The 22,684-nt window shown below is 42.8% G+C and overlaps 1 protein-coding gene across 1 annotated transcript in view; it reads right to left on the reverse strand.

Annotated features, from left to right (window-relative positions):
* ANKRD29 (ankyrin repeat domain 29) overlaps positions 1-22,684 on the reverse strand; it is a 91,557-nt gene that overhangs the window by 35,914 nt on the left and 32,959 nt on the right. Inside the window, exon 4 of the mRNA XM_082258104.1 lies at positions 21,898-21,996. Within this exon, the coding sequence (XP_082114230.1) occupies positions 21,898-21,996 (99 nt within the window). The remainder of the gene's footprint in view (positions 1-21,897; positions 21,997-22,684) is intronic.

Consider the following 22,684-nt stretch of genomic DNA (forward strand, 5'->3'; position numbering starts at 1 on the left):
AGTATTCGAAGTCACCAAAGCAGGCTTTTAGGAGCATTTGAGGAGGACAACCCTCACCACTATTCATTGAATACCACTTTAACCCATTGTGTACCTGCGTAAAGATGGCCACTGTTGTATTTACACAAACCACAAAGAAACTGGAGTGATTTTTTTTCGACAAAAGGATTTAAATATTTGTTTGCACGGGTTTCCTATTTCAGTATACAAAAGAACTGCAGCTTTGAACAAGTTCAATGGTATGCATAGTGATGTGCCAAATTGTTGGAGGTTTGTTTTTCCAGATCCAGGCTGAGGCCTTTCCTTGCAGCCAGGCAGGCAAGCAGAAAAGTTCTACAAGACTCCATTCACACGGGTGCATATCTGCAGATAGCGTGCTGGGTTCTGAGGCAGGTAAAGGCCACCTCTGAACTCAGTGACACTCTGTGCTATGGACACATAAAAACTGGCCAATTAGCTGAGGGCAGTTTGTGTGTGGCCAGAACTCTAGGGTCAGTTGGAGGCTCTATTAACATGTAACCTCTTGGCTGAGCAAGGCAGTCCAATGTTTCTCTTGGTACAAGTACCCTTTAAAGTGATTGCAAACAATCACCTTGTAAAATAACCCCATTCAGTTAAAAATCGAAATGATAGGCAAAACAGTGATCACATTCCCCCTGTTCTCTCTGTTCTCAGCTGTATAAGAGCTGGGGGAGGAAAAGCAACAGTGCACTGAGCTTCCCAGTGAATGGCTGTGCGGGGGGGGGGCATGTCAGGACAAGTCTGATCATTGGAGGAAAGCAGGCTGAGTTCCCAGCACAGCTAGAGAACTGGCCACGCTGTGTTCTCCAGCTTATTGTGATCAGTTAAAGTAATGCAGTGTCACAGCGCAAAACATGGCCTGGTCAAGAAGCAGGTAATCCTTTCAGAAGTCAAATGGTTAAACATGTATTGCAATATGTGTGAACTAAAAATCCCTGTTTTTCATTGCATAGTTTGCTAGAAAGGGTGTATAACAGTGTGCAGAGGGTTCATCTAGAATTTGTAATGTTAACATGAGGTCACACCTCTTTAGCACCTGATAGTTTACATACATGTACAGCACAGGTATAGCTTGTATCTAAATGTTGCACTATGTCCTCAAGTTTACCTGCTGAGCTGGTGGTGTCTGGCTAGGTTTTTCCCACTCTTTTTCACAAAGTTGCTGTCCCCTGCAGGACATCAGTGGCGGAGCCAGAGGGCTAGCTGGGGTGGCAATTGCCACCCCAGACAAAGTCCTTGCCACCCCTGTTGCCACCCCGCTCACGCTCGTTGAAAATATACAGAACGAGTGGGCGGCGGGCGCCCCTGCAGCTAGTTCTCGAGATGAGGAGGAGATGAGCCGAATGACTGACTGTGATTCTCTTGTCTGAGCGCGGTGAGCAGCAGCAGCGGGCGGTACCGTGAGCTGCTGCACAGCTAACCAATCACGCGTGCCTGCACATCTGATTGGTTCGCTGTGCCGCTACTCACGACGTGATTGGTTCGCCTGTGTGTGTGAGAACTAGCTGCGGGCCGGCATGTCACATGGTGGGATGGATGTGACTGTCAGGCTGTCATGTGTTCTTCTTCTTCACTTCTTCTACCTGTAACCGTTACCACCTTAGGTAAGTCTCTCTAGGGGTGGTCTCTGCATCATGCATGAACTCTTCTAATAGATTAGTAAGTTGAAATGGTTGAGAAAGTCTGTCCTTTGGAGATACAGGAGCACTTTAATGCAGCCACATTACTGGAATCAAGCAGTTAAAGACAAGTGAGAAGGAAAGCTCATCTTAAGTCAACTCTAGGACTAGGAGTCACCTAAGAGAGCAAGTTTATCTTGGTTCATTGTATATTGTAGATGCTTAAGTTGGAGTGCTTTTCAGTGTTCTGTGAGGGATACAGGCTTCAGGAGGTCATGTATTTTCTAAACAATTCTATTCCAGTGTTGGGCTATTTCAGGGCCTGAAAGTTGAAGCTTACGTTTAGGGGGGACCCTTCTTTTGGTTATGGGAGATGATGGGCATGGGAAGGAAAAGTAATAGGAACATGCGTCACCTCACACTTCCCAGCTCATGGTTCTGAGCACCTCCACCATAAGCCCTCCCCCCCCCCCCCAATTTCAATGAAAAGACCCCCCAGTCTCAGGTACCACTGGGCCAGCAGATAAGGGCATTAAAAAGTTAATTGGAGAGAGGGGGTAGGGTGTGGTGCTGTCTGTTTACTAATTTAGATGAATAATGGAGTGTCAATTCTATAAATGCTATCAATATATGGTAAAGAATAATAAATATGGTATATAAAATGTGATATATAAAAAATGTGGACAGTAAATCAAAGTGACATGTGCATATGCGTCCCTGTAAGGTGACGTGTGCTGCAATGTTAATGAAAATGGAAGTATTGGTAAACGGTACCAATATGCTGAATTTGATAGTCCAGACAAATACAAGTGTGATAATATATACTCAACAATTGATAAAAATTAATATATAAAAAATTATTAGCACGAATTAATAAACGTAGATAAATATAAGTGCAACCCCCCAAAATAATACCTTGCCACCCCTTTGCCACCCCTGTTTTAAAAGTCTAGCTCCGCCACTGCAGGACATACCCTATAAATAGGCATCAATAATGGCCCTAGGGAGGTTGTTAAAGAATCACTGCCAATGCAACAATGTAGCTGTAGCTCTTAGTCTGTCAGACTGGATCACCCTCTTGGGGAGGGGGGTGGGGCGTTGGAGCCCAGTCGGTGTTCCCAGTGGGGACTGGAACCTGGAACCAGTGGATATTTATAGACTTATAGCTGCCAGTCATGGACTTATTGTCTTGTGAGGATATTTACCAAATCATGGACCTAAAGCGGAGCTCCACCCAAAAAGGGAAGCTCCGCTTGTTTGCTCCCCCCCCCCTGCTGTCACATTTGGCACCTTTGGTGGGGGAGGTGGGAGTAGATACTTGTCAAAACCAGGTAACCATTCCACTTCCCTGTAAGAGCTACGCACCGCGATTGCAGCGATATACAAAATTTCTGGCCCCTCCTCCTCCCTCCCCCACTGCCTTCAGGGAGACACACAGGTCCCAGAAGACCTTATATCAAAAGTCAGCAGCTACAGTATTTGTGTTTGTATTTTTTTTACAGGCTGGAACTCCGCTTTAATAAGGGATTGCTTGCTACCTCTTCACTAACAGCCAATTCCTCACATACTGGGATCGACCCTGGGGCACAGAGTACCAAGGGGGACCCAGGCTGGAGTCACAAAGAGAGATATAGAAGGGAAGGAGAACAATCATGGAGTTATGGGGAAGTGTGTTTCCTGTAACCAATAGTAACATATGGAACATTGTCACTGGAAGCGAGGTGATGGGACTGCTGAGTTGGTAAGGACCGGTACATGCTCTGCAGTACTGGCTAGGAAATGCGAAAAAACCAGGAGGGAGCGATGTTCTCTACCAGAAGCTGTGTTTGAAGTGCTTAGTGTCAACCAGGTAAAAAAAGTGAGGGGGCCGAACTTCTGAGGAATCTCACTACGGCGAGGTCTCCTGGAAGTGAGGACAAGTACCTGTCAAAAACAGGTACCTGCTCCCCCCAAAGGTGCCAAACGTGGCCCTGGAGGGGGGGGGAGGAAGCAAACAAGCAGAGCTTCCCCTTTTGGGTGGCGCTCCACTTTAAGCTTGACAACTTCAGAATCCTACATAAGCACTGAATAAGAACATTGGACTGACAATTCTCTCCACAAAGCCAGAAGGTTTACAGAGTGCCACACAGTTCACAAATAACTACATTGTAAAGCAAACAATACAGTAACAACATACCGTATGCTAATAGATCAACTTGAAACTGCTGCAGTGCTTAATATACACAGACTAGTAAAACAGCTTCTCTGTAAATGCCATTTCCTGCACTCTAGACAGTTTAAACATAAAGTGCCAGGAGGAAGGAATAAAGTAAACTTTAGATTCTACCTAGAAGTTACCCATAAATTATTCTTTCAAATCTAACTGCTTGAGTTACTATTCCATTGCTGGTTTCACAAGTCATCAAAAATATACGTGTGCCTGTTTTCAGCACCACATTCAAAACACACTAGGTGTGCAATCTGTTGCGGGTCTCAGTGTATTCCCAACGACACCCCAAACCAGATCGCATGGTACCACACTATTCACACTACATTTACACTAGGAACTGTATGTGAATTGTACAGGAATGCTATACAGTTCCTGTGCACTTCACATGCAGTTCTGTGCAGTGCAATTTCAGCCCTATTAATTTTGAATACAAAGAGTTTTTGGGAGATGCATGCGAGCATAGGTCTCCATCCCTAAATATATAGCAAAAGAAGGGGGTTTTTTGGGACCTTGAGTGAGGCATGTACGGCATAGAAAAAGTAGTCAATGTTAAGAAACAAAAAATGTATTCTCTTGGATGATGAATATCATGTTACAATGTACATACATAGGTTTGTCTCCTAATTCATAGCATATTGCAAACCAATATACAGCTATCCTAGATGACATGAAACCCTTCAACAGCAGGGTATTGAAGTAAAATTTGAATAAATAAGGCATAATAAACCGTCTGTTAAAAAGATCATGGTGCATCAAATGACCCCTACACATTTTGTGGAATCGCTCGACTTCTTCAGGGGAAGATGCATCAAATATCTGTGAAGAGACATAAAAACCAATATGGTTTTGTGTTGTATACCAGACAGTAAGAAAAAAAAAATTTTGCTGAGAGGGGGAAAAATAACCCTCCCTTTAGAATACTCACATTGGGGCTAAATGTGAAGAAAGTGAGCCTGCAATGGGAAGGCTGCTCAAGAAGTCTGTCCCGGGAGCTGTGGTATAGGGGCCCAAGGAACATACAGGGACAAGGGGGCTCCAATTTTGTAATTAAAAAAGGGGCGTTGTATAAAAACATGACATTGAATGTGTAACATTGTCATAAGTATCTTTTTGTTACAATCTGGATATGGGTTCCATTCACCTATACTTATGACAATGTTACACATTCAATGTCACATTTTTATACAACCCCCCTTTTTTAAATTACAGAATTGGAGCCGAGCCCCCTTACACCACCCCTGGACATTATTTTCTTATGGGGAATACTTGCATGTTCCCTGTATGTTCCTTGGGCCCCTATACCACAGCTCCTGGGACATACTTCTTGAGCGGCTGTCAGGGTACCAGGAAACCAGACTACACGGGGATGAAGGTAAAATAAAGCAGTTTATTGGAGCAAACAACAATAAACTCACAGCAAGAGTGAGGAAGTGAGAGCAGGAACAAGCCGGGGTCAAGTCCAGAAGCGGGTAGTCATCCAAGCCGGGGTCGAGTCCAGAAGCGGGTCGTCTGCGGATGCGAGGTTGGCTGCCGATGCGGGGTCAAGAGCCAGGAGAGTCGTCAGCCAAGCCTGGTCATACAGGAGGAACAGGGGAACAAAAGACTGCTAGCAGAGATGCACCTTGGAGCACAAACACAAGGGCCAGGACTGCAAACCATCAGGTGATATATATAGTCAGGTGGGCAGCATCATCACTGTGCGACACCCAGGCAGCAGGCAAGTGATGATGCAATCAGAGTTTATAAGAGGCAGCAGCCTGCACATGCTTAAGATTGTTGCCAACAGGAGGGCAAGATAAGTACCTTGATAGTACCCTCCCCTCAATGGCCCCTCCTCCGCAGAGCAAAAAATGGTTTCTGAGGAAAGCGAGCATGGAAAGTGCGGAGAAGGGTGGAAGCATGAACATCAGTGAAGGGAACCCAGGAGCGCTCCTCAGGACCATAACCCTTCCAGTGCACCAGGTATTGAACCTGACCTCGGTAACAGACAAGCATCCAAGATGCTGCTAACCTCATACTCCTCATGATTGCCCACAGGAATGGGATGAGGGCGAGGAAGTAAAGAAGAATAGCGATTGCAAACCAGTGGCTTCAAAAGTGACACATGAAAGACATTGGAGATACGCATGCCAGAAGGAAGACCAAGGGCATAGGCCTCTGGGTTCCCCTTATGGAGGATGCGAAAAGGCCCAAAAAAGGGGTGCCAGTTTTGGAGTGGGCACTCTGAGGTTGAAATTACGGGTCGAAAACCACACCCTCTCCTCGACCTGGTAGGAAGGAGCAGATAAATGTCTCAGTCTGCCTGGAGCCTCTGACACTGTGCAGAGACCCATAATGACTCTTGAATCTGCACCTAAGAGTAACAGAGGGCACGAAGATGATCCTCCACAGCCGGGATGTTCTGTACCGAGAATGACTCGGGCAACACAGCGGGTTGGAATCCATAATTGGCCATGAATGGAGACATTTCAGAAGATGAGTTGATGGCAGAGTTTCTGGCAACACCGCCCAGGGTAGCAGATCAACCCAATAGTCCTGATGGTCAGAGATATACCAGGCCGAGGAGAAGGAGAGTCGAATACCCAAAATGGGAGACAAACTGGCTCCCATGGTCCGAGACAATCTCTTTAGGCAACCTGTGTAAACAGAAGATCTTCCTGGCAAACACCAAGGCAAGCTCTTGAGCGGTAGGCAGCCGCTTAATCGAAACACAGTGGCTCATTTTGGAGAACCGGTCGACAACCAATGGGATAACCGTGTAACCTCGAGACACAGGAAGATCCACAATAAAATCCATGGCCAGGTGAGACCAGGGATGCTCCCCATTGAGAATGGAATGCAGTAGGCCCAAGGGAAGGTGCCGAGGAGATTTGTTCTGGGCACAGTCCGAACAAGCAACCACATATGCAGCAACATCAGTGCGGAGAGATGGCCACCAGAACTGACAGGAAATAGCTAAGGACATCTGGTTCTTACCAGGATGACCAGCAGTCTTGGAATTGTGGTACGCATGCAACAGTCTAATGCGCAACCCCTCAGGTACAAAACATTTGCCAGCAGGTCTCTCAGTGGGAGCATTAGGTTGGGCAGCCAAGATCTGTTTCCCAAGAGGAAAGGTGATGTTGGTGCGGATGGCAGCCAGGATATGATCTGAAGGCGTGACCGGTGTCGCACGGACTCCTCCCTGGACAACTCAGAATACTGGCAAGACAAGGCATCAGCCTTAACATTCTTGGAGCCGGGCAAATAGGAGACCACATAGTTAAAACGAGACAGGAAAAAGGCCTATCTGGCCTGACGGGATGGGAGCCTCTTGGCGTCAGAGGGATACGTCAGATTCTTATGATCGGTGAGAATGAGAACTGGAACCACAGAACCTTCGAGCAAGTGTCTCCACTCTTTGAGAGCCAGGATAATGTCCAAGAGCTTTCTGTCTCCAATCTCATAATTGCATTTAGCTGGAGACAGCTTCTTGAAGTAGAACCCACAAGGAAATAAGGGTCCATCAGGTGTCTGACACTGAGACAGGAGGGCGCCTACTCCCGTCTCAGATGCATCCACCGCTAGGACAAAGGGCAAACCAGGATTGGGATAAAACAGAATGGGAGCTGAAGCCAAGCAGTCTTAAGGGCCTCAAATGCATGGATGGCAGTAGCTGCCCTTCTTGGTCAGATCTGAGATAGGTTTGGCCAAAGAGGAAAAGTTCCTGATAAATTTCCGATAGTAGTTGGCAAACCCAAGGAAACGCTGAATGGAACGGAGACCATTGAGGCGAGGCCATTGTAGAACAGCCGAAACCTTCTGAGGATCCATGAAGAACCCTTCAGCAGAAATGATGTAGCCCAAGAAAGCAACCTGAGACAGGCGGAATTCACATTTCTCAAGCTTACAGAAAAGCCCATTCTCACGTAACCTTTGCAGCACCCGTCTGACATCCAGGTAGTGTGATTCAAAGAAGTCCGAGTAAATCAAGATGTCGTCCAAATAGACTACCACGCATTGCTGCAACATATCACCAAAGACATCATTCATGAACTCCTGGAAGACAGCGGGCGCATTGCAGAAGCCAAAGGGCATCACTAGAGATTCAAAGTGTCCGGTTCTGGTATTAAATGTGGTCTTCCACTCATCGCCCTCCTTGATCCTTACAAGGTTTATACGGGGCCCTTAGGTCAAGCTTGGTAAAGACCGATGCTCCCTTGAGGCGGTCAAACAATTCTGTAATCAACGGAATCGGGTATGCATTCTTGACTGTGATGCGATTGAGGCCCCTATAATCAAGATCCCAACTCACCCCCCTTTTTCTTTACAAAGAAAAAACTGGCATCCGCTGGAGAAGTGGACTTGTGAACATGCCCCCAGGCAAGTGCATCCACAATGTATTACTCCATGACCTTATTCTCCGCAACCCTGCCACGAGGAGGAATGGCACCAGCCCACCCTCCTCCTAAAGGCCCGCTCAGCCTCGGAAAGGCAAGTGAATCCATCAGGTGATAGATATAGTCAGATGTGCATCATCATCATCACTGTGCGATACCCAGGCAGCAGGCAAGTGATGATGCAATTAGAGTTTATAGGAGGCAGCAGTCTGTGCACATGTCCAAGATGGACAGGAGGGCAAGATAAGACCTTGACAGCGGCCTTTCTGTTGCAGGCTCACTTCCTTCACATTCAGCCCCAATGTGAGTATTCTAAAGGGAGAGTTATTTTTTTCCCCTCTCAGCTACATATTTCTTTTTTTTTTACTGTCTGATATACAAACACGAGACCTTATTGGTTTATGTGTCTTTTCACAGATATTTGGCGCATCTGCTTCTGAAGAAGTGGAGCGATTCCATGAAACGTGTAAGGGTTCATCTGATGCACCATGATCTTTTTATCAGATGGTTTATTATGCCTTATTCATTCATATTTTACTACTATACCCTGCTATTGAAGGGGTTCATGTCATCTAGGATAGCTGCTTTTCACTTCTCATGCTATGTACCATTATGTGACTGTTAGTTCCTATGTATATTGGTTTGCAATATGCTATGAATAAGGAGACAAAATGATGTATATATATATATATTGCAAAATGATATGCATTCATTATCCAAGAGAATACATTTCTTGTTTCTTAACACTGACTACTTTTTTCTATGCCGCACATGCCTAGCTCAAAGTCCCAAAAAAAACCCCTCTTTTGCTATTCATTTTGAATGGGCTGGAATCACACCGCACCACAAGTAGTGCATGCACTACTTTTTAAAAAGTGCTACAACCACAATGCATTGTACTTTTGTACCATGCGATCCGGTATGGGCAAAAGCAATGCATTTGCAACCTGCGTTTAGGGTGTCATTGACTTGAACTGACCCCCGCAGCAGATCGCAAAGGCATTGTGATCAGGATGCAGTGCAGGAAGCTGCGCGGGAACATGGCTTTCCTGCACAGCATTCCAGTGCCAATGGGCCCTAAGGAGGCTGAAGAGACAGAGGCCTGTTTGTAGTTTTTTTTTTGACTGTTACTGTTTTTTTGTTACACTGTGACATAAGGCCTCATTTACACAAGCGTACTTAAGCACACACCTGCATGAGGGTCATGTTTCGCTTGCACAGGTTCACACACCCACACCCTTTATGTACAGTTGACAATTTGTATATGAATAATATATGCAATAAACGGAGTTAAAAAAATATATAGATATACTATAGATATCCAGAAGAAAATATTAAATTGATTAAGTATAGGATTGGCTAGATACTCTTATAATTGATAATGCAAGTAAGCACTAGATGATGTGACCCAGCAGCCAACCATTTAAAACAAAAAAAAAAAAAGTTACATAGTTAGTCAGGTTGAAAAAAGACACAAGTCCATCTGGTTCAACGAATAAAAAAAAAAAAAAAAAAACAGTATTAAAAAAACAACAACCATACAATCCCATATACACAATCCTATGCCCGCAGTTGATCCAGAGGAAGGCAAAAAACCCCCAGCAAAGCATGATGTAATTTGCTACAGCAGGGGAAAAAAATTCCTTCCTGATCCCCCAAGACGCGATCGGATATTCCCTGGATCAACTTTACCTAAAAAAATTTTTAGTACCCATTTATATTATGTACACCTAGGAAAGAATCCAGGCCTTTTTTAAAGCAATCTAATGAGCTTGCCAGAACCACCTCTGGAGGGAGTTTATTCCACATTTTCACAGCTCTTACAGTGAAGAAACCTTTCCGTATTTGGAGACGAAATCTGTTTTCCTCTAGACGTAAAGAGTGCCCCCTTGTCCTCTGTGTTGACCTTAAAGTGAACAACTCAACACTAAGTTCACTATATGTTATAATGTTTTCTATTATTATACAATGTAACTTCCTGCTGTTCTAACAAATATCTCCAATTTCATTGAATCAATTATGGTGTAATAGTTGTATGTGCCTCACATATTCATTGATATTTTCAGTTAATCAAATACCAGGCATCAATTTTAAGATGGTTGTTTTTAATTCTATAAATGGCAAAATGGTAAAAAAAAATGGCAGTTTCCAATTCAATTACATGGAGTGTACCTGAAAGTATATCACCCAATCACTTAAATCTCCATAACATGTTAAAGTAAATTTAAAAGTAATTTTAAATATTTTTAAAATGGTTTTATTTTTTATTTTTATTAAAATAATACCAGGTGACCCTGTTCTATTCAGGCACTTACACTTTTAGGGAGACCATGCTTTGTCATTGTTCCTCAAATGTGTACCCCCATTGTCACCCACTGGGGAAGACTTAGGCTGGCCATACACTAGCCGAAAAAATCATTCAAACTCATTTTCAAAAAACGAAAAATCGGCCGTGAGAGCAGACGATTGTGCCATCATGTAATGACCGAATTTCGAATGATAAATCGTTCAATGGACGTTTTTCTTTCAATTTCTTATATATGCCTAGTGCAAACAGTTCGGCCGAGAAACACATTAACCTTTCAATTTATCGTTAGTTCGGCAGAATTTTCCAAACTGTTCCTTAGATTTTTCGGCTCTGAAAAGTTATAAATGATTTTGTATTTGTGCCCATTAACTGGACGAAAAATAAACAATCAGACCAAATGACAGATTTTCGAACGATTTTCGGCTAGTGTATTGCCAGCATAAAAGTGGTTGTTTGAACACACAATATGCAGGCAATATAGACCATGTCAGAAAACCCTTCTGAGAATCTTCATGCAGCCATCTTTTTTTAGTGTATGTAAATGTAGACAGGAAGTGGTTGTAAAGAGGTTGCAAAAGAAATCAGCAGTAAATTGTGAGTAATATGGTGTAAAAGTGTAGTAGGGAAGGATAAGGACTCAATAGTTAGGGGCAGACAGTTAATGAAAAACGAGTCCTCTGGGCAAGTTTGTAGAATGTAGAGTCCATGGTGTCATAAATCCAGTATACGTTGCGCAGCATCAATAAGAGAATGAAGGATTCTCTAAAATAGCAAGAAAACACAGTAGAGTGTGCAAACTAAGTGTAGTACATGTTACAAAATGTATTAAAATAATGACAATTAGCAACTTAATTTTATAACATCTACTACACTTAGTCTGCATCTGCACACTCTACTGTGTTTGCTTGCTTGAGATCAGCAGCACTGGGATATGACAAAGGGGGAAAAATAGGTAAAAATTGGCATTTTATAACAAAAAAACAAAAAAAAAAAAAAACAAAGCAAAATAAAAACCAAACTATAATTTATTAGGGTAGAGTTAACCCTCTTCTAGGAAGTTAGAATAAATTGGAGACAGGGGTCCACTGTACGTTTACTGCAAGATATCAGACTTCGTACAAATTTGTAGACATAGTGGAAGCAGGGCCAGTGCTAGACTATTTTACGCCCTAGGCAAGACCAGCTACTTGCGCGCCCCCCCAAAAAAAAAAAAAAAAGGGAAGGGGTTAAAAACTCCTCTATGTCATACCCAGTGACCCCCGATGGTTCCTCCATGTTATGCTTTCATACCCAGTAACCCCCATATTCCTCCATGTCACACCCGGGGACCCTAATGTCCCTCCGTGTCACACCCAGGGACTTTGATGTTTTTCCATGTCACACCCTTGGACCCCAATATTCCTCAATGTCATGCTGTCATACCCACTGACCCTGATGTTCCTCCATGTCACACCCAGGGACCCCGTGTTCCTCCATGTCATGCTGTCATACTCAGTGACCCCAATGTTCCTCTATGTCAGACTCTGATGTTTTCCATGTCACAGTTGGGGACCCTGATGTTCCTCCATGTCACACCTGGGGACCCTGATGTTCCTCCGTGTCACACTTGGGGACCCCAATTCCTCATGGCACACCTGGTGACCCCAAACTCCTGTTACATCCGGTGATCCCTATCCTCCATGTCACACCTGGTGACTCTGATTCCCCATGGCACACCTGGTGACCCTGATTCCCTTTCATACCAGGGATGCTCCATGTAACACCCAGGGACACCGATCCCCTGTTCTGGGGACACTAACTGGGCGGTATGAAGAGAGTGGCCCCCACTCTGCCCTCCTTCACTGTGATCCTGCTGATTCCTTCTCCCAGGACGCTCCTCTCCTGGACCACAGTGCTCACCACAACTACAACCGGCTCCTGGTGGAGCAGTCAGAGAGCTCCGCATGTCCTTCATCACCAACCTCCTCAGACCATTCCGGTGCCTCGTGGCTTCTGCCCCAGTAAAGGTTCCACCCTCCAGTGCCGAGCTCCGGCTCAGGTTCAGCTCTCCTCCGCTCTCCTGCTTAATACCAAACCAGCTTAGTGCAGAGAGTCACTTCCTGCCTGGGGTTAAGGCCGTTCAGCTTAAGCTGAAGAGGATCATCATGCAGGCAGCACTCTGGTGGGCTCCATTCTTGCCTCTTGGGGCCCCTCCAACAGTGGTGGAAAGCCAGGGCCTGATAGTTCCGCCACTGCCCAAGACACCTGGCATCGTTCTCTGTCCCTTCTTCCTCCCCTACCACCACCACCTCTCCTCTCCACCTCACAATAATCATTCATGTTGAAGAGAGAGTGCCGACTCCTGGCTGCGCCCCTAGGTGGCAATGCGCCCTAGGCGGCTGCCTAGTTTGCCTAGTGGAAGCACCGGCCCTGAATGGAAGCAAATACAGTGGTACACAAATGTATTAAATGTTTCTTTTTTTTATCATCCTTTCAGATCCCCCCCCCCTCTTTTTCTTGTTTTTATTCTCTCCTTTTTTCATTACATTTCTTTTCTCCTCCCTTATCCCTCTTAGGTTCCTTGGAGAGGATTTGCAATTGCAACCACCCTTGCCCTATACATCTTATACTACAGAATATAAACGAATATAGCAGTTTTAATCTGTAAAGAATTTTAAGGTATTTATTAAGCAGACTCACTGTATATATAGCGTAAAGTGGTTCTAAAGGCTTACAGTTTTCTACCTTCATGCATTCAATGCATAAAGGTAAAAAACCTTTGTGCAGCAGCCCCTCCAACCCCCTAATACTTACCTGAGCTCCTTCCAGCAACTTGCACAAGAGCCTTGGCTCTCTAGGGACTCTCACTCCTCATTGGCTGAGACAGCAGTGGGAGCCATTCGCTCCCTCCGCAGTCAATTACAGTCAGTGAGCCAATGAGAAGAGAGGGGCTGGGGCCAAGCTGCGGCTCTGTGTGTGAATAGACTTGCAGAGCAGTGGCTTGGGAGCATGCCTGCCTGGGCGCCCGCATTGCAAGCTGCTTTTTTGGGGGGCACTTGGCAGGGGGAAGGGCCAGGAGCGCCAGCGGAGACCCGAGAAGAAGAGGATCCAGGCTGCTCTGTGCAAAATCCCTGCACAGAGCAGGTAAATATTACATGTTTGTTTTTTTAAACAGGAACCTTGACCCTCTGTTCACACTAGCACTGTTTCAAAGCCGCACCGCACAGCGCAACTTTACCGCGGCTTGCAAACAACCTCTTTAACAGAAGCCAATGCAAGTCACTCGGAAGTCACCCCCAAGTAGTGCAGGAACCTTTTTCCAAGTTGGAGCGACTTGAGTTGCTTTGATTGACTTGAGTTGCTATTGCACAGAATGCGGTACAAATTGTCAGGGGACTAAGTCTATTTGGATAAAAGGGCATTTTTGTGTATTACCCACTTCTGGACCGGAAGGATTTGCCCCCTTAATGACCAGGCAATTTTTTGTGATTCGGCACTGCGTTACTTTAACGAACAATTGTGCAGTCGCGCGACACTGTACCTAAATACAATTTATGGACTTTCTTTCCCACAAATAGTGCTTTCTTTTGGTGGTATTTGATCACCTGTGTGATTTTTTTTTTTTTGTGCTATAAACAAAAAAAGAGCGACAATTTTGAAAAAAAAAAAAACAATATTTTTCACATTCTGCTATATAACATTCCCGAAAAAAAAATTAAAAAATCAAATTTTTTTAACATTTTAGGCCAATTTGTTTTCTGCTACATATTTTTGGTAAAAACAATTGCAGTAAGCGTATTTTGATTGGTTTGTGCAAAAGTTATCGTGTCTACAAACTACGGGAAAGATTTATGTCATTTTCATTGTTTTTTTTTTTTTTTTTACTAGTAATGGCGGCGATCTGCAATTTTTAGCGGGGCTGCGACATTGCAGCGGACAGATCGGACCCCTGACAGACATTTTTGACACTTTTGGGGGGGACAAGTTACATTACTACAGTAATCAGTGCTGTCACTGTCACTGTAATAATGACACTGGCAGGGAAGGGGTTAACACTGTGGGTGATCAAGGGGTTAAATGCGAGCCTTGATTGAGGAGTGATTCTAACTGTATGGGGGCGGGGCTTGTGAAATGATCACAGAGACCTGTGATCCTATATAGCAGGATCACAGGAGCTCTGTGATCATTCCAGAGAGAAGAATGGCCAGCTGTGTTTACAACAGCTGACCGTTCTTCTCTCTCAGCAGGGAACAATCGCGGGTGTCAGGCGGCAATTGGAGCGGACTGCCCCATGCATCAGAGTGCCCGCCGCAGTCCGCGCTCGCCCCCTAGCTGCAGGCGCGCGCCCGACGTATACCTACGTCGGTTTGCGCAGGAGGGGCTGCCTGCCGCAATATAAATGCGGCAGGCGGTCCCTAAGTGGTTAAGGAATGCAATTGTTTTGTATTATTTTAATATAATTTATAACTTTAAATAATTAATGAAAAAAAGGCAAAAATAAAATAAATGAATTTAGGAAGATGATATAAACTAACTGAAGTAGCAGGAGACACTTGGATGCAGTGAACTTTAAGCCCTGATTAAACTGCCTTCTAAATTCCACTTCTTGAAATAAAATGTGTCCTTTCCTGCAGAAATAAACACAGCATGATTCGGGCAGTCTGGGATACAAAACACTGGGCACGTAAATAAATTCAAGCTGGTACCTGTAATCCAGCCTCAGATGCCCTTTCACTGTCCGGAAACAAACGCGCGCAGTAAACCGTAAAATGCCAATGAGCCAAGTCAGCACTTTTCTGAAAGGGTGCCAGGCACTCACTGAGCTCAGATTCAGCACCAAATGGATTCCACCTCCTTTCATAACACTTAACATATTGACGTGTTACCAGCTTCTAGAACAAGGCCGTGTGTTATTTCCTTTTTACAGACTTTCTGAAGCACCCTGCGTACTCTTAACTTGTTCAAAATAGGGACACAGTTGCAAAATACACTGTCAAAAATCTTGGCTAGGAGAGAGCTCTACAGCAAAACTTTCACAGCACTTCTGTTAAAATATTTTCTTAAATTGCAGTTTCAAATAGCTGTCCAATATTCATTTTCTGGCCATAGAATACAATAATTAACACAGCAGTTCAGCAGCAGGCCCCTTCCACACATGCTGTCCGTTTGTCAGTTTTTCATCCATCCGTTGACAAATGAAAAATGGACATCAATGCATCTCTATGGAAAAACAAATGTAAATGGATGATCATCCATTTACATCAGTTTACATCCGTATCCATCATCATCTGTTTTTTTAAACTGATCAAAGCTCTTTTTTTCTTCCGTTAAAAAAACGGATCAGGCGAAAAACAGATGTAAACGGACAAACGGTCAGTTTTTCATCCGTTTTTGCATTGGTAGTGGATGTAAAAAACGAATGAAAAACGGATGAAAAACGGATGAAAAACGGATGAAAAACGGATGAAAAACGGATGAAAAATGGATGAAAAATAGATAAAAAATAGATAAAAAACTGATTTAAAATGGATTAAAAACTGATGAAAAACGAATGAATACTTCATCCCTTTTGACGTGACTGAACTGATGAAATGAACAGTCCGTATGTGTGAAAGGGGCCTAAAGCGACTGTACAACAAGACGGATATATGGAATGCTTACATTGTCGACCCACAACCGTGCTATCATGATGCCTCAACCTCACAGATTATTTACGTATGTACAACGCCAGCTGCAGAGCCAAGCTGGAAGAGCCTTCCACTCACATCTGTGGAATTAATTCCTTGCTGGCCCAGAATGCATTTAAATCTCACTCTTTAGTGACTGGTCATCTCACTAGCCCCACTAGCGCAGGAGCAATTACACAGATATTGACAAGAAGTTTCTTTGTGGCTCTGATACTGGTGATTTGTCACCATCGCCAAATCTGCCCATGTGAGATTTATGAGTTTGTCTCTCTGTCACACTGCTTTCTCCTCCAGTCAGTATCTTCCTTATAGGTGCACGCACAGGGTCTGTGCACACCCTAATCACCTAGTGTGCATTAGCAGCAGGGAGATGAAAAAGATCTCCCTCTTACCTGCTTTGCCATAAGAGAAGTGCTTACACACTTCTCTTTCCCTGTGCCGGGCTATATATATAGCTATATATATATATATATACACACTGTATATATATATATATATATATATATATATATATATATATATATATATATATATATATATATATATATATATATAACATATATATATATATATATATATATATATATACTAGAGCTGCACGATTCTGGATAAAATTAGAAATAAAATCACAACTCTCGGCTTAGTATCATCCTTCACAATATACAAAAAATATTGGGCTAATTTTACTGTTTAGTTTTTTTTTAAATTCATTGAAGTGTAATTGTTCCCAAAAAAATTGCGTTTGAAAGGCCGCTGCACAAATACAGTGTGACATAAAATATTGCAATATCTGCCATTTTATTCTCTAGGATCTCTGCTAAAAAATATATATATAATATATAATTTTGAGGGTTCTAATTAATTTTCTAGCAAAAAATACTAATTTTAACTTGTAAGCAACAAGTGTCAGAAAAAGGCTTAGTCTTTAAGTGGTTAAACTGGCCTAATTTACAGATGGAAATTCATCCCTTTGATCTACAAGGACCAAATGATACAATGTTTCTTTTTATCGCTCAGCGCTAAGCAATTTTGATAAACATTTGCCACTATTTTTTTTTGACAGCTCTGAGCAAACAATGGCTCTGCACTGAATCGTGGAAATGCTGGATTAGGATCATTAGGGGGAATGAATCAAGATCGCAATTTTTTTAACGATTAATCGTGCAGCTCTAGTATAGACACACATACATGTATGTTTGAGCTTCGGGGTGCACACCCTAATGCAATAGGCTGTGCACACCTATGATGTTCCTTCTTAGTACATGAGCATTCCAGCAAAGACTCTCTTCTGGAATCTGGATGTTGCTATAGAGGCTGATACCATGTACTGCTTCCATGTAATGTACAATATATTTAATGACATATTAATGAAAACAGAGCGGCATTAACATGTGTCTCAGCTCTAATGTGTAAAAGTCATACACCAGCTACATGTTAAAATAATAGGAGATTAGAAATAGTGTAAAGCCTTGGCCATAAATCAACCCGTGTGTGCAGCTGTCTGTTCCATAGAAGCAAATCTCATGACTAGCTTCTGTCAAATGGGCGTGCTGGAAAACCAGCATCTGATCAGCGCTGACAGCCAATGGCTGCAAGCAATGATCAGTTTGTTTTGGCGGTGGGACAGAACAGAAAGGCACAGCGGAGGAAATCGCCGCACTAACATCTCTTGTGTTAGTAATGTGATCTCTTAGTTTTTTTTCGATCGGCCCGCTGGGTTGAACAAAAAAAAAGAAAAAAGCTTCTGTTGTGTACAGATACTAAACAGAGAAGTGGTAATTGCCATAATTTATTCACATAAATCATATATATCATGCCACTGTATTTTTTTTTTAATCCTCTAAATACTTTATTTCTGCAGTACTGTTGTGTGGTCACGTGATCTTTCCCTGTTCTTTGGCATTTGCAGGGAAAAAAAGGATGTCAAATTTGTTTAGGTACAGCGTCGCACAACCGCGCAATTGTCCGTTAAAGTCACACAGTGCCGAATCGCAAAATAGGGCCTGGTCAGGAAGGGGGTAAAATCTTCCGGGGCTTAAGTGGTTAAAAAAAAATTGTATTTCTTATTTTTTGACAGGTACTCTTGTGGAGGGATCTGGGGGTCTAAAAGACCCCAAACCCCTCCTCTGCATTGAAAAGCATTCAAAACACCAAGTTTGGCTGTTTTGAATATTGTAATTTTTTTTTAATTTGGTGCAGAGTACCCGGAAGTGATGTCATGACATCACTTCCGGGTTTTTACACGGAGACCCGATCAGAGCCGAATGCGGCTTTGATCGGGTCTTCTTTTTGGCGGCCGTGCAGGTAGGATGCCGGGTCTCCCGGTGGGACGGGAGACTTGGGTGAGCCACGGGAGGGGGGGGGGGACGCCCCCTCCCGCTCCTTGTAATGACAGTTGAGCGGCTTCTCATATACGCCGGTACCGGGGTGATGCCTCTAGCTGCAGACATCACTCCGGTACAAGCAATTTCCCGAAATATCGGCAATATTGGTAATCTCAGGGGCCGATTTCGATATATCGGGGAAAGTGCATATTGGCCCTCAATATATCGGCTTTGCCGATAATCGGTCGATCCCTAGCACAGAGAATATGGGAGGGACAGCTGAAATTAGGATCAACCAGGTATATTTCACTCTACACAAAACAAATGCTATAGTGGCTTTGTGAGAATGCACACTCTCTTATATAGAATGTAAAGAGAGTTTTTCATTGTCTGGTTTTAATGACACTTTAACAGTAGAGTAAATAGCCCTAACGACTTACAGATTTAGGGCCTGAGTTGATGGGCTTAGGTTTGTGTCAAGTGGGTTTTTCATTTCCATACAAGTCTATAGGAATGCAAAACTCGCTTGAAGCAGAATAAATAAAGGTCAGAAGGAGGTCAACTGCAAATTGAATGCTCCTGTCAGTTAATTCTGAATCATCTCAAAAGCATTTCAAACTGATAAAAAAACCGACAGAAGTCCAAAGCCGATCCTTGCAGGTGTCTCTCCTCTGATCGGAGGCCTTGTATAAAAGAACTCTAATTCAGTAATCTTTCAGACAAGTTAATAAAATGAAAAGTGGGAGTTCTGCATGGAGCTTCTTCTGGGAACATATAATTTAGGATTTGGTGTCTGCTAGGGCTCTTTCACACGGCCGTTCCGTGTGTCCGCAAATCATCCTATTTTTTTGCGGATGATTTGCGGACATAATGTAAGTCTATGGCATTGCGGATGTCAGCGGAATACCATCTGCTGACATCCGATTTTCTTCCTTTCAGTTCTGTTCCGTTTTTTGGAACGGAACAGAACCCTATTTTTGCTCCGTTCAAAAAACAGAAAGGAAGGAAAATCGGATGTCAGCGGTGTCACCCGCTGACATCCGCAATCCCCATAGACTTACATTATGTCCGCATATCATCCGCAAACGGATGGGATGATATGCGGACTTACGGAGCGGATGACACAAGTGTCATCCGCTCCGTGAGAAAAAAAAAAAAAAGTCCCGCAGCGGAGCTTTCACACGGAGCGGCCGTGTGAAAGATCCCTAAAGCAAAAAAAATGAAAAATGAAAACAAGATTCAATGTTTTATATTTCTGGGTGACACCTTTACTCTGCTTTTTCCTTTATTATAGCTTTTATAAACCAGCTATTCAATCATGTAACTAATTAAGTGTATACTGAAAAACTTTGTTTAAGTGGCATTCTTTTTTTAACTGTTATTTTACTATATGCAAACTTCCTTTTTTTTTTTTTTTTTTTTTTAATTAATACTTTTTATATCCTAATGCAAATCTGATTATAAATTTTAACGAGCAGGGCCCTCTGATTCATTTCTCTTGTAATGAATCGTATTGTAATTGTATTGTCTGCCTTCATTTTGTAAACACTGCGTAAACTGTTGCCGCTATATAAATCCTGAATCATAATATTAACCACTTGCCGACCGCCGCACGACTTTACAGCGGCAGACAGCCGCTCCTGGGCAAAGCGACATAGACCTACGTCGCTCGCCCAGGAGCCTGTAGGGTCGAGTGCGTCCCGCCGGAGGCGCGCTCCTGCCCCTGCTCGTTCCATGCCTTCCCATCGCGTGTGACCGCGGCTCTGATGTCTGCCGGCCACTCGGGATCTTCCACAGGAGAGGCAGAAGGACGGACGGCTGATGTAAACACAGCCGTCTGTCATTCTCCCTGATGTAATCACAGAGGCTATGCAATCCTGCTATGTAGGATCGTATGTCTCTGTGGTTACATCACAAGCCACGCCCCCCCCCCCCACAGTTAGAATCATGCCCCTAGGGACACATTTAACCCACTGATCACCAATAAAGTTAACCCCTTCCCTGCCAGTGTCATTTTTACAGTAACAGTGCATATTTATAGCACTGATTGCTGTAATAATGTCACTGGTACTCCCAAAAGTGTAAAAAATGTCAGTCAGGGGTCCGATCTGTCCGCCGCATTGTCGCAGTCCCGCAAAAAAAAAAAATCGCAGATCGCCACCATTACTAGTTAAAAAAAAACAATAAAAATTACATAAATCTTTCCCGTAGTTAGTAAACGCAAAAACTTTTGCGCAAACCAATTAAAATACGCTTATTGCGATTTTTTTTACCAAAAATATGTAGCAGAAAACAAATTGGCCTAAAATGTTAAAAAATTTAGATTTTTACATTTTTTTTTGAGAATTTCATATAAAAAAATGTGAAAAATATTGTTATTTTTTTCAAAATTGTCGCTCTTTTTTTGTTTATAGCGCAAAAAATAAAAATTGCACACGTGATCAAATACCACCAAAAGAAAGCTCTGTTTGTGGGAAAAAAGGACGTCAATTTAATTTGGGTACAGCGTCGCACGACCGCGCAATTGTCTGTTAAAGTCAGTGCCAAATCGCAAAATAGGGATTGGTCTTTGAGCAGCCAAATCTTCCGGGGCTTAAGTGGTTAATAACTTATCTCTGTGGTCAAAGTTTAATACATTCTTTATCTTAAAAAAAAAAAATCAGGACATTTAGGTCTGTGTCCATGCAGTAAAACACACGATTTTTTACTGGATGAAAATGCATTTCAAGCACAGATTCTATTTTTTTCTTGTGGCTGGTTCACAACTATGTGTTGCAGTTTAGTGCATTACTAAATGTGTTCTACTGCTTACATGCATTGGTGGGAATGGGTCCTTTAGCTCTATTCTAATTGTATTAAATTCTATTCCAGCTGTATTTTCTGGCCCCCTCATTTAGGAATATGATAAGATTATGAAGAATCCTGACCTCCTAGTTGGCCTATAAAATTATTTTTATCTCTCATTCAGCATTCCATTACAATTTGTCCTTGCGGGTGTTTATTACTGTTCTAATGGCAGTTTCTGGCATATTCTTTCCTATAGCCTCGTGTCCCCACCCAGGTTCATCCTCCTATGACTATCAAGCTAGCTGAGATCCCAATGTCCAATGCATTCTCACTTTTTTTTAGTGAATCACAGATTTTCATGAATTGTAGGATTCTCCACAGATTGCACAAATCTGTTTACAAAATAGACACGAAGCTATAAATTTTAAATTTTACAGAATTGTTTAGATTCGTTTTTTTTGGAAACCTGTTATTTATACATTGTATAGATTATGGTGCTTCGGGTTTGTGTGCTTTTTATTATTTATAAATTACAAAGCATTGATGTTTTGCATGTATTTGATATTTGAATACCTATCACTTACTCTTGTAATAAATTCTGTAGAGGCTCCAAATTCGAAAAGGAACTTCACTATATCATTGTGACCTTGTTGAGCAGCAAAAAACAGGGCAGTAGCTCCACTCTGGAAGAGAAAACCGACATAACAAATTTGAAGGCTGGGGACAACTGTAAAGGGAACATAATACAAAGGATTTAGCCTTCTTAAAGGGTAACTCCACTTTCGTGGGGAAAAAAAAATAGCAAATAAAGAAAAACAATATAGCGTATACAATTGCGACACAAACCATATTGTAATTGAATGTTATTAAAAATTACCTTTCCTTTTCAATCTCCAGCTGCTGTAATTTTCTGAAAATGCAATGCAATGCAATATGGCTACCTGGAGGTGTTCTGTACACAGAATGTGTACTGACCACACCCCAGAAACATAATTTCCTGCTTGTGTGATTGGCTCACCAATTTTCCCAGAAGTCTGCCTAAGATACAAGTCAGATTTCTGGCATCCCCTGCAACAAAAATGTCATTTTTGGTGAGATACTTCCAATAGCAACACATCTAAAGGGATGCAGGCCCAGCAGCTTTCCTTATTAGAGCTCTGCAGCTGCCACAGCTGATAGATAATTATGAAACCACTCCCATTTGACCCACTCAGCAAAGAGGCACAGAGGAACAAATAATGATTTCTTCAGAATAACAAAAGGTAGGAATCTGCAACAAAGTTTGTTAAAATCCTTGTAATGTACATAGATCACCCAGAGGGGAATGCTTTTTTCTCAACAAAAGTGCAGTTACGCTTTAAGCTTGAAAAG

The sequence above is a fragment of the Pelophylax lessonae genome, assembly GCF_965119305.1.
Source record: "Pelophylax lessonae genome assembly, chromosome: 5".
Classification (NCBI taxonomy): Eukaryota; Metazoa; Chordata; class Amphibia; order Anura; family Ranidae; genus Pelophylax; species Pelophylax lessonae.